The 13,497-nt window shown below is 45.3% G+C and overlaps 1 protein-coding gene across 3 annotated transcripts; it reads right to left on the bottom strand.

Moving 5' to 3' along the window:
• Positions 1–39: 39 nt before the first annotated feature.
• Positions 40–13,418, bottom strand: MUTYH (mutY DNA glycosylase). Of its 3 annotated transcripts, XM_079980390.1 has the most exons (17): positions 12,899–13,418; positions 12,105–12,220; positions 10,870–10,991; positions 10,720–10,759; positions 9,591–9,664; positions 9,423–9,464; positions 9,116–9,187; positions 8,163–8,276; positions 7,306–7,403; positions 6,418–6,562; positions 5,666–5,753; positions 4,244–4,438; positions 3,182–3,324; positions 1,903–2,064; positions 1,456–1,503; positions 799–945; positions 40–548 (listed from the first exon to the last, which is right to left on the bottom strand). In XM_079980390.1, the coding sequence occupies exons 2-16, from the start codon at positions 12,211–12,213 to the stop codon at positions 829–831; spliced, it is 1,569 nt and encodes a 522-aa protein (XP_079836516.1). In that variant the 5' UTR covers positions 12,214–12,220; positions 12,899–13,418; the 3' UTR covers positions 40–548; positions 799–828. The 3 variants fall into 3 exon arrangements, with proteins under 3 accessions (XP_079836516.1, XP_079836515.1, XP_079836517.1); XM_079980389.1 differs by having other exon boundaries at positions 40–945; positions 12,899–13,417; XM_079980391.1 differs by lacking the exons at positions 10,870–10,991; positions 12,105–12,220; positions 12,899–13,418 and having other exon boundaries at positions 40–945; positions 9,591–9,718.
• Between the last annotated feature and the right edge of the window lie 79 nt (positions 13,419–13,497).

Consider the following 13,497-nt stretch of genomic DNA (forward strand, 5'->3'; position numbering starts at 1 on the left):
AGTTAAGAAGAAGAAAGCATAACTAAATAACCGCCACAGTAAAAATTCATTAAAATTTTATTAGCAAACCCACAATTAAAACAGGACACTGCATGTACTGAAAAACAGTTTCATCTGTGAACTCCAGCAATTGTGGCATCTAGTACAGCAGCAAAACACTTTCTTGACTATGGATGTGAGCAAATGGCAATTGCATAGTTACTTTTCCTTGAGAATAAACTAGCTCTAAGAAAGCAGCATTTAAGAAGGATGCAGAAGAGACATTGAGTCTTTTTGCTTAGCATCCACTGGAGAATAAGTCTTTCAGTCAGCCTGCCTCATATACTTTTTTATAAAGTCCATTTTACTGCAGTGTGGCACACCAATAAACTCTGACCTCCTAGGAGCCACTACAGCCACACTTGTTTGAATTGTGCCCGTGTTACGTATTGGAGTGGAGGGGGGCAATGTTAAAGTCACAACATCCCCATGATGCCCTCATTGCAGCCACTGTGTTTCATTCCAGTATGACCACATCCTTGCTGGAGATCAGTCCCTCATCTCCGAAACTAAAAGGTAAGGCACATCAGATGAATGGTAATGCAGACGAAACAACTGGACTCATCCCACTGCCCTGAACTCTAGTAAGATTATGGAGCTTAGCACTGTTTACAACAGGCAGGCACACCTCACTGCCTGGGTAGTGTGGTCATCCCAGCTGAGAATCCTGAGACCTTTCGGTGATGCTCACTGAGAAGGCACCAATGGGGCTTCCAAGTGTTGGACAAGGTTGCTAGGAGTGGAATGAGGTGTACTCACGTGAGGTCAGGCAGAGCATAGAGACTGCTATCAGTCCCCGGGATTTGTTGCAAGAAATGAATCCAGAGAAAGTTGCCTCTTGGAAAAACTACCTTCTTCATGCAGGGTCTGGCTGGTGTGTAGGGAGTCCCGTTTCCTCTTGACAATCTGTACAGTCACACATGCATATGAATTTGACGGAGAAAGCACTGCGGCCACCTCTAAATCCCATCCTCTTGCTTATAGGCCTAACATTGGTAAGAAGGGTGGAGACAAACCAGCAGGACCCACCCAGTGTGATTGGAAGGATGTGCAGTTGGCAAGCCTCAAACTGGTGGCTCCCAACATGCAGGACCAGTGATGGAGCTCAGTAGACAGAGGGGCGAGATGCTGTTCCCTGTGGAAAGCCCTCCCTTCAGATGTCAAGAAGATAAAGAAGTACAAAACTTTTAGAAGACATCTGAAGGCAGCCCTGTATTGGGAGGTTTCTAACACTTGATGTTTTTAGATATGCTGTAAGCCACCCAGAGTGGCTGGGGAAACCCAGCCAGATGGGCAGGGAATAAATAATAATAATAATAATAATAATAATAATAATAATAATAATAATAGGAACATGATTGGAGCTGCACAGAGAGAGGTAAGAGCTGTTCAGCTCTAGTAAATGGATGTCCTTACCTTGGCAGTACTGATTGTAGGGCTCCACTTTTCATAAGCTTTGAAGACCTGGAAAAGTAGGACAGTCCACATAACACATCTAGCACCATAATGAATACATGGTGTTGACTCCATATGAGGGGGCAGGTTGCAACTGTTTACGTACAAAGGCGTTTTTAACGTATCAGCTGCCCCCTGGAACCACTGATTGCTTGAGCCAGAAACACAGGGACAGTGTGAAAGAGGAGACAGAGCACACGCAACAAGAGAAGCAGCTAAAAGTGGGCCAAGTGTATCCCTTGCTAGAAAGCTATGTTCAGTCATACTTCCAGCTGCAGTTAACGTTTGCATTTCCCCAGAAGCTGTGGCTAACATTCCACGCTGTTGCATCACCTGCATCTCTCAGGAGAAACTGACATGTGGGTCCATTGGGAAACTTGAAGCAACCAAGCTCTAGATTCTCAGTACCTTCTTCATGGCTGTGGAGATGGCAGAGTTGTGGAATTCTGTTTCAGTCACCCACCGGGATGCTGGCAGCTCCAGCTCTGCATCCCAGTTTCCTTCATCTTGATCCAGAGTCAAAGAGTAGATCACATATGTCTGGCGGATGTGGGAGAAGATATGGAGAACCTGGTGAAGGAGGTGAAGATATGTAGATGTGGTTAGGGAAGGTGAGAGATGCCGTTATGTCACAGCATCCCTTCCCTCCCTACCTTCTGGCAGGTAAGAAGGACAAGTTCCTTGGGAAGGAAGAAACCCAGCTGCTGCCTCATAGAGGGAGGCTGGGCTTTGCATGGAGACCTGGGAGCTTCTCCTTCCCAACCTTCATTGTTTCAGAACAAGGAGCTGCAGGTACATAACCTACTTGTATGTGGGAATGAAGACAGGGAAGAAAGCAGAGACTGTGCTCTAGGACTAGGACAGGGGCGCAGGCCTGGAGGCAGGCTGCAGTTCTCTAGGCTTCTCTTCCCAGTCGCTGAGACTCACACTAGGTTGTGCCTCCTTCCCATTCCACACCCCTCCCCAGTCAAACTCCTCCAAGTGTTTTTGCCTGGCTGGAATGTGGCCTTGAAGTGCAATAATGCTCCTGGCCTGCCTGGATGAAAGTATGTGTGTGTGTATATATATTAAAACCTGACTTTTGTTTGGCTGGAATGTAGCCTGTTGGCATCCGTCTGTCTCGGGAGATAATGGAGGAGTGTGCCTTTGGGGGTCAAGAAGTTCACTCCACTTGTCAAGTGATACTCTGAGCTCCAAGCAACCATTGAAGCAGGTGGACAGTGAGGGGCCAGGACTTTATTGACTGGGGTTGCTAAGCTCAAGACGGGCAGTATCTGACTAGCGAGACATGATCTCTCCCACCTATGGCATAACTTGAGTGATAATCTAAAAATAATCTGAGGGCTGAATGGCTGGAAGTGAGATTTAATTCAATCCTGACAAATACTGTTCCAGATATTCATGGGGGCAGTAATTTCATTGCCAGCTATTTAACTGCAAAACTTTCCATCTGTCAGTTACAAAATAGAACAACTGTCTTCCCCTTCAAACCAGCTTCACGCATGGCACACATCCTGAAGGTTTTGTTTGGCAGTTCATAGCAACAGAGATTCTGATGCTAATGCCACCCCAGGTTGTAGGTTGTAAATCCTATGCAAGGGGAGGTGGCGGCGAGAGAGGAGGTACTCGCTGGAGAGACACAGTATAAACAGTGGGCCAATTCTGCAGGGAGAGGGGTCCAATGTACCTCTCCAACATGCTGCAGGCTTCTTGTTGTCACATTACTACCAACCCAGGCTTGGAGGTGATCTGCCAGCGCTGCTTTCTGCCGCTTCTCCTGCCCTGACTCAAGGAGGCGGCTTGGAAACTCCCAAAGCCCTGCCAACAGACCTGCAAGAAAATGTACCATCACCAGCACAAGCTGATATTGTATCGTGGTTAAGAGCCTGAGTTATGAGCTAGAAATCCCTGGTTCACAAAATCATCTTGGACATAAAATTTGGTATCCTCTGGCAAAGTTACACATTCTCAGCCATATCTAAAAACCTGGAATAATATGTATCTACTTAATAATGCTGTTGCAGAGATTCCTAGGATAATGTACACAAAACACCTAGGAAATGCTCTAAATAAATACTGTGTTGTCAATATCATATTTTAAACATAACCACCCTCTATCAGGCACACATGACATGTATTTAGACAACACTGCTTTCATAGTAAACGAGCAGTGCTCCTAAGGTACATGCCTACGTCAGGGCTGTGCTCTCTCCCTTGACTAGTGCAGGCGAAAGTAATGCCTTAAATAATTCAGCTGGTTTTCTTTTACTTCAACTGCGGCATGAATTTTTTAACAGCTGAAAAAATGCTCAATAACAGAGACAGGTCTGGGTGCCCAGGGTATCTATCTATTTATTAAATGTGTATACCACCCTTCACCTGAAAACCACAGGGTGGTTCACAAGATAAAAATACAAAATGAGAACACAAGATACATAATAAACAAAAGCAAACCAATAACCCTCCCTCCCACAATCACATTTTAAAGACCACAGAACCTTAATCAGCCAAAGGCCTGGTTATATTGAAACGTTTTTGCCTGGCACCTAGTATAGCAGCCTGGAATGGACTGGCAGATAAACTTGACCCATCTTGCAGGCATCTGTTTTCTGCAACCACTAGCTCAACGTCATAATAAATGTGCTCAACATAAAATTGGAATGATCACTGATGTGGGTGGGTTACAGGAGCTGGAGATGTAACAACTGATTTTCTAGGCATGGTAAGCCTCCCTTTCTCAGACCATTACCTGTGCTAGGTCTCTGCACAATAAGGTACTCTGGTTTCCCATCACTGCACTTTCTCTGTAGCACACATGTGGCTGTGCACTCGATCCTGGGCTGCTTCTTGCCAGTTTTCCTGGGGAAGTTGGTCACACCAAGGCTGGGATCCCATGGCTCTGAAGGAGGCAGGCAGAGAGAGCAGCTCCCTGTGGCGGCAGCGGCTACAAATCAGAAGAATGAAACAGATGAGATGCCTGGCTCTGAACTGCTGGCAACAGGTAACTGTCTGCAAAGCATCTTTGTGGGAGATGGCATGTTCTAGGACAGGAAGGCCTGGCTTGCTAATGAAGCCAGAGTTAAACCAATGCTGCCCATTCCATGGTGGCAAAGCTGACAAATGTCAATTCACAACCAAAGAAACCACTAATCTCACTGCAAATAAATAAATAAATTGCTCAGTGAAGCATGAACTGCACACCTAAACTGAATTTGAGCCAGTCTAGCCAATAGCTCTATACCAGGGTGGGAAACCTCCAGTCATCCAGGTTTCTCTATTGGACCCTCGGAACTCTCCACAGGTCATGCCTCTCATGGCCTCCTCAAGTGTCTCAGCCTGGCAGGAATGTTCCCTGAACTGTGATAATACATTTTGCTTGCCTGGCTGAAGGATAGAGACGTTTGTGTTGCCCGTTACAGAACGTAGCACTTGGGGTGAAAAAATGTTTCCCGCCTCTGATCTATCTATAGATTCTATGCAATCACACGCGTGAAAGAGATCAATGTGTAGCCATTTACTAGCTTCTCATAGATAAACCTACACAATTCAAACAATAAATTACCAGAAGCAGAGAGCAACTATGGTACAAAAAATTACCTGCAGGGGAAATAAAATACTTCAGAGGAAGGATCCAGTGCTCCTCTGCTTCTCTACCAGAGAGCTTTTAGGGACAGACATGTTTAAAAGTGAAATTTTGCCATGCATTTGCCATAAGCCTAAGGCAGCATACAAATACAAGCATAAAATACACCAGCTTGATAATTAAAATGCAATTAACATATTAAGGGTGGGTTTGTTTGTTTGTTTGCATTTTAATAATTATTTTTATGGAACCTCATCAAAAACCATTCATCACAGCAACTCTCATAAACCATCACAAAAGCCTGCTCAAATAAAAAGGCCACATGTTGCTCCTTAAAAATGGAACTGGATTTAGTATGTTTGGTTTTTTGGTGGGGAGTGGGGGGGGGCTTAATTTGCTGGCTACAGAAGTTGGCTGTGGTTCTTCCCCCTCCTTCTTGCATCTACTACCCTGAATAAAGAAGGGCTGCTGGTGGAATTGGGAAGAGAAGGTAGAGATTTTGCTGGAGGTCGAGATCTGAGAGCTTTCCCACCTTGTAAAAACTTCAAACCACCAACCTGGTAATGCCAGGTGTTCTCAAGCGCTTACCACATTCTTCTACATCCAGCACCTGGGGGCACTTAGAAGGAGGTTTTCCTAACAGTTTCTTGGCAGAGGCTGCTTGCTCTTTTTCCACCTGCAGGAAAAGGTTCCAACCATCAGTGAACAGAGAGGTGGGGGACTGTGCAAGTACCTGAGGCTTCTTCTAGAACTTCCATGTCCTCAGTCTTAACTTCAAGCTATATGCTGACCTTAGCCATGATTCCAAAGTTGAGACCAAACCCAAGGGCAGAATAGGATGCACACCTGTGTTGTATATGCAACATTTTAAAAAAGAGATGAAGTGGGCCTGGTTATGTGAAAGGAATTATTTAGAATATTTAGAATTTAGAATATGATTTAGAATAATATGGTTTAGAATAATTTAAATATGATTAACTGAAGACATTATAACGAAGCATTAATAGGTGACTTTGTTAGACTGTATTTCTGCTCAGGAGGAGATCCAACCATATGAAACTGAACGAACCCCGAGGGAATTTATGTGCATGGCAGCATTCCTAAACACACTTACTGGGGAGTAAGCACCACTGAACAAAGTACTTCTGAGCAGACATGCAGGTAGACATGCAGAACCCCCATACAATGTCTGTGTGGTATGTGTACAAGGAGTGTTAAGTTCTTCAGGGAGCTTTGCAGGAAATGGCTCTTCTTTCCCAACAGATAATAATAATCTGACTCCACAGCAAAACACCAGAGCATGGGGAACAGCAAAGGGTATAAAGGAGGAGCTCCCTTACTTTGTGGTGTGCTCTGCAGTGCTGCTTCACGGGACACTCCATGCACCGTGGGGCCTTGGGAGTGCACACAGTTGCCCCCAATTCCATCATCGCTTGGTTAAAGTCACCGGGATAGGATGGGTCCACCAGAGTGTGTGCTAAAGCCCTAAGAACAACAGCAGCCTACATGAGCAAGCATAACAAGTCTTTCTAAAGCAGCAGCCTCAAAAAAGAACAACTCCTGAGCTTTCTCGACCTACAACCGCATTGATGGGAGAGCTGAGAGTGAAAAAAAGAGACAGAGAGAGGTGCTAGTTTTGCACAAAAACTGCCCTGGGGCTGCCAGCTGTCGCTCTGTGCTGTAGGGAAGCATTTCTTAGGGAGGTGGCTACCTACTCCCTAATTTTAGAGGGGGCTTTAGAAACCAGCATTCTGTAAAAGCTCAGCAATCAGTAATGGGGAGTTTCCAAAAGATAAAGAGCAGCATTTCTAAATTCTCTGCCCTCTTTCACTCTTCACAGCACCTAGCTCTTCCGCCTGAGCCAACGAACATTTAGTTAGGACTCCCATTGATTTGAATGGAATTTTCTTACATGTGAAGGACTATTCGCGCCTACTTCTCTGGGTGTGTGTACAGCTCCTGGTTTGCTGATTGAACTGCTAATTCACTATATTTTTGACCTTAAGAGTTCAAACTCAGCAAGGGGAGGCCAACTGCAAGTCCACTATATGCAATTAGGGACTGACTGTGAAGAGCTTAGATTTTGCCAGGACGTGTTGTCCCCAGTTTGGATATCTGATGGGGAAGAAGGAACAAAATACTTTTATCTTCCAAAAGCTATTGTCCTCTCCTGACTCTCAGGTCCTAAAGCTAGGCTTGCACCATCCCAACCCCATTCCTTCCCTTACCAGAGTCTCTCAGCAACAGATGCATTGGCAGGGTCAGCACCAATGGCTCGTGTACGGCACAAGACCCGAATTACGTTCCCATCCACCACACCGGTCACCTGGATGCATTGGACAAAACAGCAACCCAGCCGTTACTGCACTTGTGACAACTTCTGCTCCAGCCTCCATTAAGGGCTGCTGACAGAGCTACTGAAGAGCCCAACTAGGCCACAGAGGGCCCTCTGCCTGCATCAAATTCACTCTGTGAATCCATGGAAAGTTGAGATTACGTAGTGGTTAGGATATCAAGTATGGTTCAGGAAGTCTTTGGTTTGAAGCAGAGTGCACAGAGGTACAAGTCATTGTTTAGTGGCTTAGATAGTAATGTCTAGTGACTATATTAAATTCTGTATTAATATCTGTTTCTCTTGCCAGACACCACCTCTGTATGGTTTGTGTTTGTATTGTACAAAAGGAAGTTACTATTTAGGACTGATGACCAAGACTAGCCACAATTTAGTCTTTCTTCCAGTCACAGGGTTAGAAAAGTATCAATACTCTTTCTTTTCATTTATACAGGTTATGAAGTCATGCCATACAGTGCAGAAATCTAAATTACACACCACTTCCTTGGCTGAGATCTTCCTATTCCTACTTGTTCTAGCTCTAACAGTGAGGGAATTAGTAGCCAATTCACTGTTTTTAGGGGCATCAAGGGAAACACAGGAGTGAACAACAGCTGCAAAGGGAAAGGAGATAAGAAAATGTCTAGCCCTCTAGATTGACTAAGGACTTAGAATCCCAAAGCCAGGTTGGGTAATATTCCTTTGTGCATATTCCTAAAGCAAATCTGCCCACTCAGATTGCAACCTCATTACCTGACCAAACGCTATGGATGCAATAGCTCCTGCAGTGTACTTTCCAACTCCCGGCAACTGCTTCTGCAGCTCTTCTGCTGTCCTGGGCATATGTCCTTCCATCTGTGACACCAACTGCGAAATAAACCCAGTTGAAGCAACACAGGGACATCGTCACTCAAAAGCACCACCTCTGGTGGTTCTTAGGCACACCGTTAAAACTTCCAACATCCCTTTAAGGTGTCATGATCCTGGAGTCAGATTCCCCTTCTTCAGGGGATGAGGTTGAGGACTCTGAAGAAGGAGGGGAAAGGGAATGGAGGGCCAGCCCCAGAAGTACTTCTATCTGATGAGCCTGTGAGGGCAGTGTTCCTCCAGCCAGAGGATGTGGCACTGCTGTCCTTGGAAGAAACTATTGCAGAACATTCCTAGCCCCCTGCTCTATTGCAATAGGAGTAGGTTGGCTTTCACTGAAGAAGCACTTGCCTTTGCAGATGGGGCTAACAATTGGGATGGCCTTGCTGCCACTATATAGGGTTCAGTGACTGAAACAGAGCTCCGTGTTTCTATAGCACAACCTGAGCAGCTCATTAAGAAGCAGGTGATCTTTCTGGTGATAAGATATCATGAGATGAAAATACTGCCCATTGCCTCTTGGAGGAAGGGTGGGATACAAACATTAGGGGATTTTGGATATACATTTCCTACAAACTATGCCCTCAGTTTTAGGAAGCTACTCAGCTCAAGAGTAAACCATTTGGGGTTCCCACCTTGCCATCTAATAACACTTTGCTATTCCTACCTGAACTCCCAATTAGACTAGTTAGTACAATAGCTACAGTAGCTAGTTATCTTGCACCTGGTTCTTTCTTAAGTGGCTATTAGAAAATCTTTCTTTCTGTAAGCACAGGACATAAAGGGAACTATCTTCTTGCAAAAATGCCTTGTGTCTTGACCCCCTGCCTATAGAGTACCTTATGTGCACCTTCCTGGAGTCGCTTCCCTCGGGAATAGTAGCCAAGCCCTGCCCATAGCTCATTCACCTCCTATTTCCAAATAGAAAGAGTTAGAAAAAAATATTAGACCAGACCAATAATGAATGCTTTTGCTTAGTGTATTTTTTTTGCTATTTCATTTTTGTTGATTTTTTGGGTATTTCTGTATTTTTTTTTAAAAAAAGTATTTAAATCCTTTTTTAAAGTGGGGTGGAGAGCAAAGCTGCATGTTCCATTCAAATATTCATCCATGAACACACACAAAATATTGCTTTCTCATTCTTACCTCTAGTGAAGCCTGAGCCAGGTCCTGCAAGGTTGGCCATTTCTGTATCAAAAAGGAAAACAGGGACTTATTTACAAGGTCTCCAAAGCACAATGGATCCCAGATCCAGAATTCAGGAGCTAATGCACAACAGAGCATGCCACAGAGAGAAAAGGATCTCAGCATCACCTGCATCCAGCGATTGTAGTAGTTGATCACTGAAGCCACCTGGGTCTGCTGGAGCATTATCTCCGATACCCACACTGCAGGCACAAAGATAAAGCAGGTGCATCAGGCATTCTGATACCTTCCTTGTTCTGCATGGCAAGTGGGAGGGGATGTGCTGCTCAATATACCGTATTTTTTGCCCCATAGGGCGCACCGGCCCATAGGATGCACCTAGGGTTTTTTTTTGGGGGGGGGGAAATAAAGAAAAAAAATTTTATTCTCCCCCCAGGCACGGGGCTGGGGCGGGGGAAGCCCCCCACCAGGCACGGGGCTGGGGAAGCCCGAGCTTCCCCCGACCCCAGCCCCCAGAACAGGCAGCTCTCCGCAAGCCTTGGGAGACTGGTGTGACTTCCCGCCGGGCTCCCACGGCTTGCGGATATCTGCCTGAAGCCCAAACCAGGTCGGGGAACAGCGGGATGGCGGCGCTCCGCCTCCCCATTGTCCCCCGAGCTTGTGGGGCTGACGGCAGGGAGAAGTGCGCTTCTCCCCGCCGCAAGCCTCCAAACCAGGTCGGGGAACCGAAGCCCGGGGTGCGCTGTGCAGCGTGCCCCAGGCTTCGAGATGCAGGCTGCTATCCGCAAGTCTAGGGAGCCCGACGGGAACTCCCGCAGGCTCCCAAGGCTTGCGGAGAGCTTCCTGAAGCCAGCATTCGCCCCATAGGATGCACACACATTTCCCCTTCATTTTTGGAAGGGAAAAAGTGCGTCCTATAGGGCGAAAAATACAGTACTTTAAAGGCAATTGTAAGAGGTTAAGCAACCTTTTTATATCCCAGGGGGACTGTTTAGCTGGAGATAACTAGTTCTGCATGCGGTTCTATCTTGCCCCTTAAATATTACACTGCTGCCAAAAGTCAAGTGCCATGATCTGACTAGGGGATCTCTAGCAACACAGAACACCAATGTCCTTAATTGGACTAAGGAGCCACAATTCAAAGTATTTTTCTCAGCAGTAAAACTGATACCACCACATTGCTGCTACCACTAGGACAGTGTTGTGTGCAGCCTGCGGCATTTATCTCTAGAGCACCCCTGAATGCAGATAGATGGCAGGAATCCCCAGCAGAATTCCTGAGGGTTCCTGCTCTCACCAGCATATGCTCGTCTGTCAGCATCCTCTTCACTTGCAGCCTGTAGAAAAGTGAACAGGGGACTTTAGGGAACAGGACACAGCAAAGCAATTGTCTCTCTCTTCTGAGATATTTCTGTGCATCCTAGAAGCCCAGCACAATATGCCATACCAATTTCCTCCAAGGAAGATCTCGTTTGCATTTGTTGTACCAGGTGAGCAGCCTCTTCCGAAACTCTTTGATTTCAGCCGCATTGCTGAAGGTGTGGAATGGAGACTGTTGGCTGGGAACTCCTGCAACAAAGAGAGGCCAGTTACAATTTTTGCAGTGGCAATTTCTATCGGGTTGTACAAATATACATGGCAGTTGATAAACCTGCGCTGGGCCAGAGGGGAATATGTATTTGATAGACAGTTGAAGAACAGCAGTCCTACTGGCATACCCCTCTACAAATATTTCCCAAAGATCTGCTCTTTCTGTAAACCTCAGAAACAGAAGTCCAGATATCTCCTTTGTCCATGTCATTCTTCCAGGGCTGGGGAAACCTTTTTCAGCCCAAGGGCCACATTCCCTTCTGAGTGACCTTCTTGGGGCCACATGCCAATGGTGGGCAGGGCTGGAGACAAATGTGGGTAGAGAGCAATGAATGTGGATTTTTACTTTTGTGTAGTAGGCTACTTTCTTACGCAATCAAGCATTCTTCTCTATGTTCCATCCAACTCAAGCAAGAAGCATTTCCCCAGAGTTCAAGGACACATTCTAGCCAGCAAAAACACTTAAGGAGGATGCAAAGCAGGGCTAATGAGCAGCGGGGCTCTGGAGGTTGTGTGGCCTGGGGAGGGTCCTATGGGCTAGATAGAGATTCTTGGAGGATCATATTAGACCCCAGCCTGGATGTTCCACATCCCTGTATCACACAAATTCAAAGCAGGAAGATGAGCCCCTATGATGGCAAACTAGACAACAAGCACCGTGTCTGCTTATGTCACACTATTCTAAAACAGAATACTTTTCTGACTCTACAAGTTTCAATTAAATTTCTTTTTTTAAAAAAAGTCACCAAATAAATTTGGGTCGAAGAATGTTACAAGAACGGAGGCAAGGAAGGTACAAATTTTCAGGTTTTGTGTTGTTGGCCAAGCAACGCTAAACATTTTCTAATTCCTTCATAAGGAAAACTCCATCTATCCCAAAGCCAGTTTGTGGAATCAGTGATGCATTAAATCTGAGATATTTGTGACTTTAGCTTCTGATTCAGTCTTTGAATGCATAGCCAGCTAAAAAGTTGAGGGGAGTTCAATAGCTGTTACCACAAAATAAGTGATCCTGAAAAGAGGTTCAAACAATTCTTTTCAATTTTCTTTCATCCTACACTGATGAAAAAAATATTTTTGTAACTCAAGCACCTTTGCATAGTGTGGTATTTCCTTCACATTTTTTCAGTGATTTCTGTTGTTTCCCAGTGTTCCTTTGTATTCCTAGCTTGCTGCGTGTTGCCAACTGGAGTTTGTTCATTGCCAGCCTAGAAAAAAAATGTACCACTGTCAAATTATATTTCTCTTCACCATCTCCAGATCCAAAATTAGCAATATGTGCAACACTCTATACTGTATACAGTACCCTGTACTCCATCAAGGTGGCAAGATGTTAATAAGAACTATGAATATAAATGCTGACAATATGGATAGACAGAACTATAGGGCAACTGAAGAGTGATATAAGAGGCCTGCCTTTATTACTCCTTAATAGATGTAGTCTACATATACAAGAATAGACAGATAATGAATCCTGAGTTTCTGTAATAGATTGCATCACTTTAGATATCTATCTATCTATCTATCTATCTATCTATCTATCTAAATCTCCTATACAAAACTCTTTGAAAGTACAAAATTTAACACATCAGAGAGAAAAGTTCTACACGGGTCACTCCCTTGTTGTGCTAGTTTTCTATCTGCAGGAAGCTCCCAGCTCCCCAATAGGGGAGAAATGCGGATCCTTCATCCGTAGCCTGAACTGGCATGGTACATTCTACCACCTCAAGTTTCTGTAACCTCATCCGCTGCGTGTGTAGTAAAACCAAAGGGCTCGGCTCCCCATATCACATGCACGAAGGAATATGCACACTAGGGAGTGTTCTATGCACTTTCACACTCAGAACGGTGTTATTAGAGAGACAGGCCACGAGTAACATCCCTACCTTCGTCTCTTTGTTGATTTCTTTGCGCGCGTCCAACTCAGAACCTCCTTCCAACTAGCGTGGAGCCAATCAACCGAAGCACAACTTCATCCCGGCAAGCGGAAGGCTCGCAAGGAAAGGGGCTGACAGCATCAAGCCAATCGGCGTCAAAGACGGAACAAAAACTGAGTCACGACGACCAACTTCCTGATTTCTTTTGGCGCCATTTTCGCACAGAGTTGAAATGAAATGTATCCATAGGGGCAACGCAAAAAAGCTAGGATTTTAGCGTTAACTGCGATTGGGCAGTAAAAGCCCGCCCGTGCTGTTCCTAACATTTCGTGAAGAAAATGTGTAGTTTCCACCATTCACAACATCCCTGCAGTGTAGCGCACCGCGGATGTTGCAAGTTAGAAGTGGGGCTGTGGTCAAAAGCGAGTGAGTGAGAATGAATACAGTAGGGAACAACAAGGGGGTAGTTTACCGCACATTGCAACTATGTCTACTCAGAAGTAAGTCCTGCATAATTCAATGAGCCTCATTCAGATACGTAGGGTTATGATTCCAGCCCTTAGTATTACTATCCTTCTACCTTCCGGACGCCACATGCAAATCGTGGG

Source organism: Podarcis cretensis (genome assembly GCF_951804945.1).
Source record: "Podarcis cretensis genome assembly, chromosome: 6".
In the NCBI taxonomy this organism is placed as follows: domain Eukaryota; kingdom Metazoa; phylum Chordata; class Lepidosauria; order Squamata; family Lacertidae; genus Podarcis; species Podarcis cretensis.

Coding starts and splice junctions, on each gene's coding strand:
- MUTYH (XM_079980390.1), bottom strand. CDS start 12,213: ATGAACAAACTCCAGTTGGCAACACGCAGCAAGCTAGGAATACAAAGG. Junction 10,992..12,104: donor AAATACCACACTATGCAAAG/GTGCTTGAGTTA, acceptor TCTTTGTTGCAG/GAGTTCCCAGCCAACAGTCT. Junction 8,277..9,115: donor TCCAGGAAGGTGCACATAAG/GTACTCTATAGG, acceptor TTTATTTCGCAG/TTGGTGTCACAGATGGAAGG.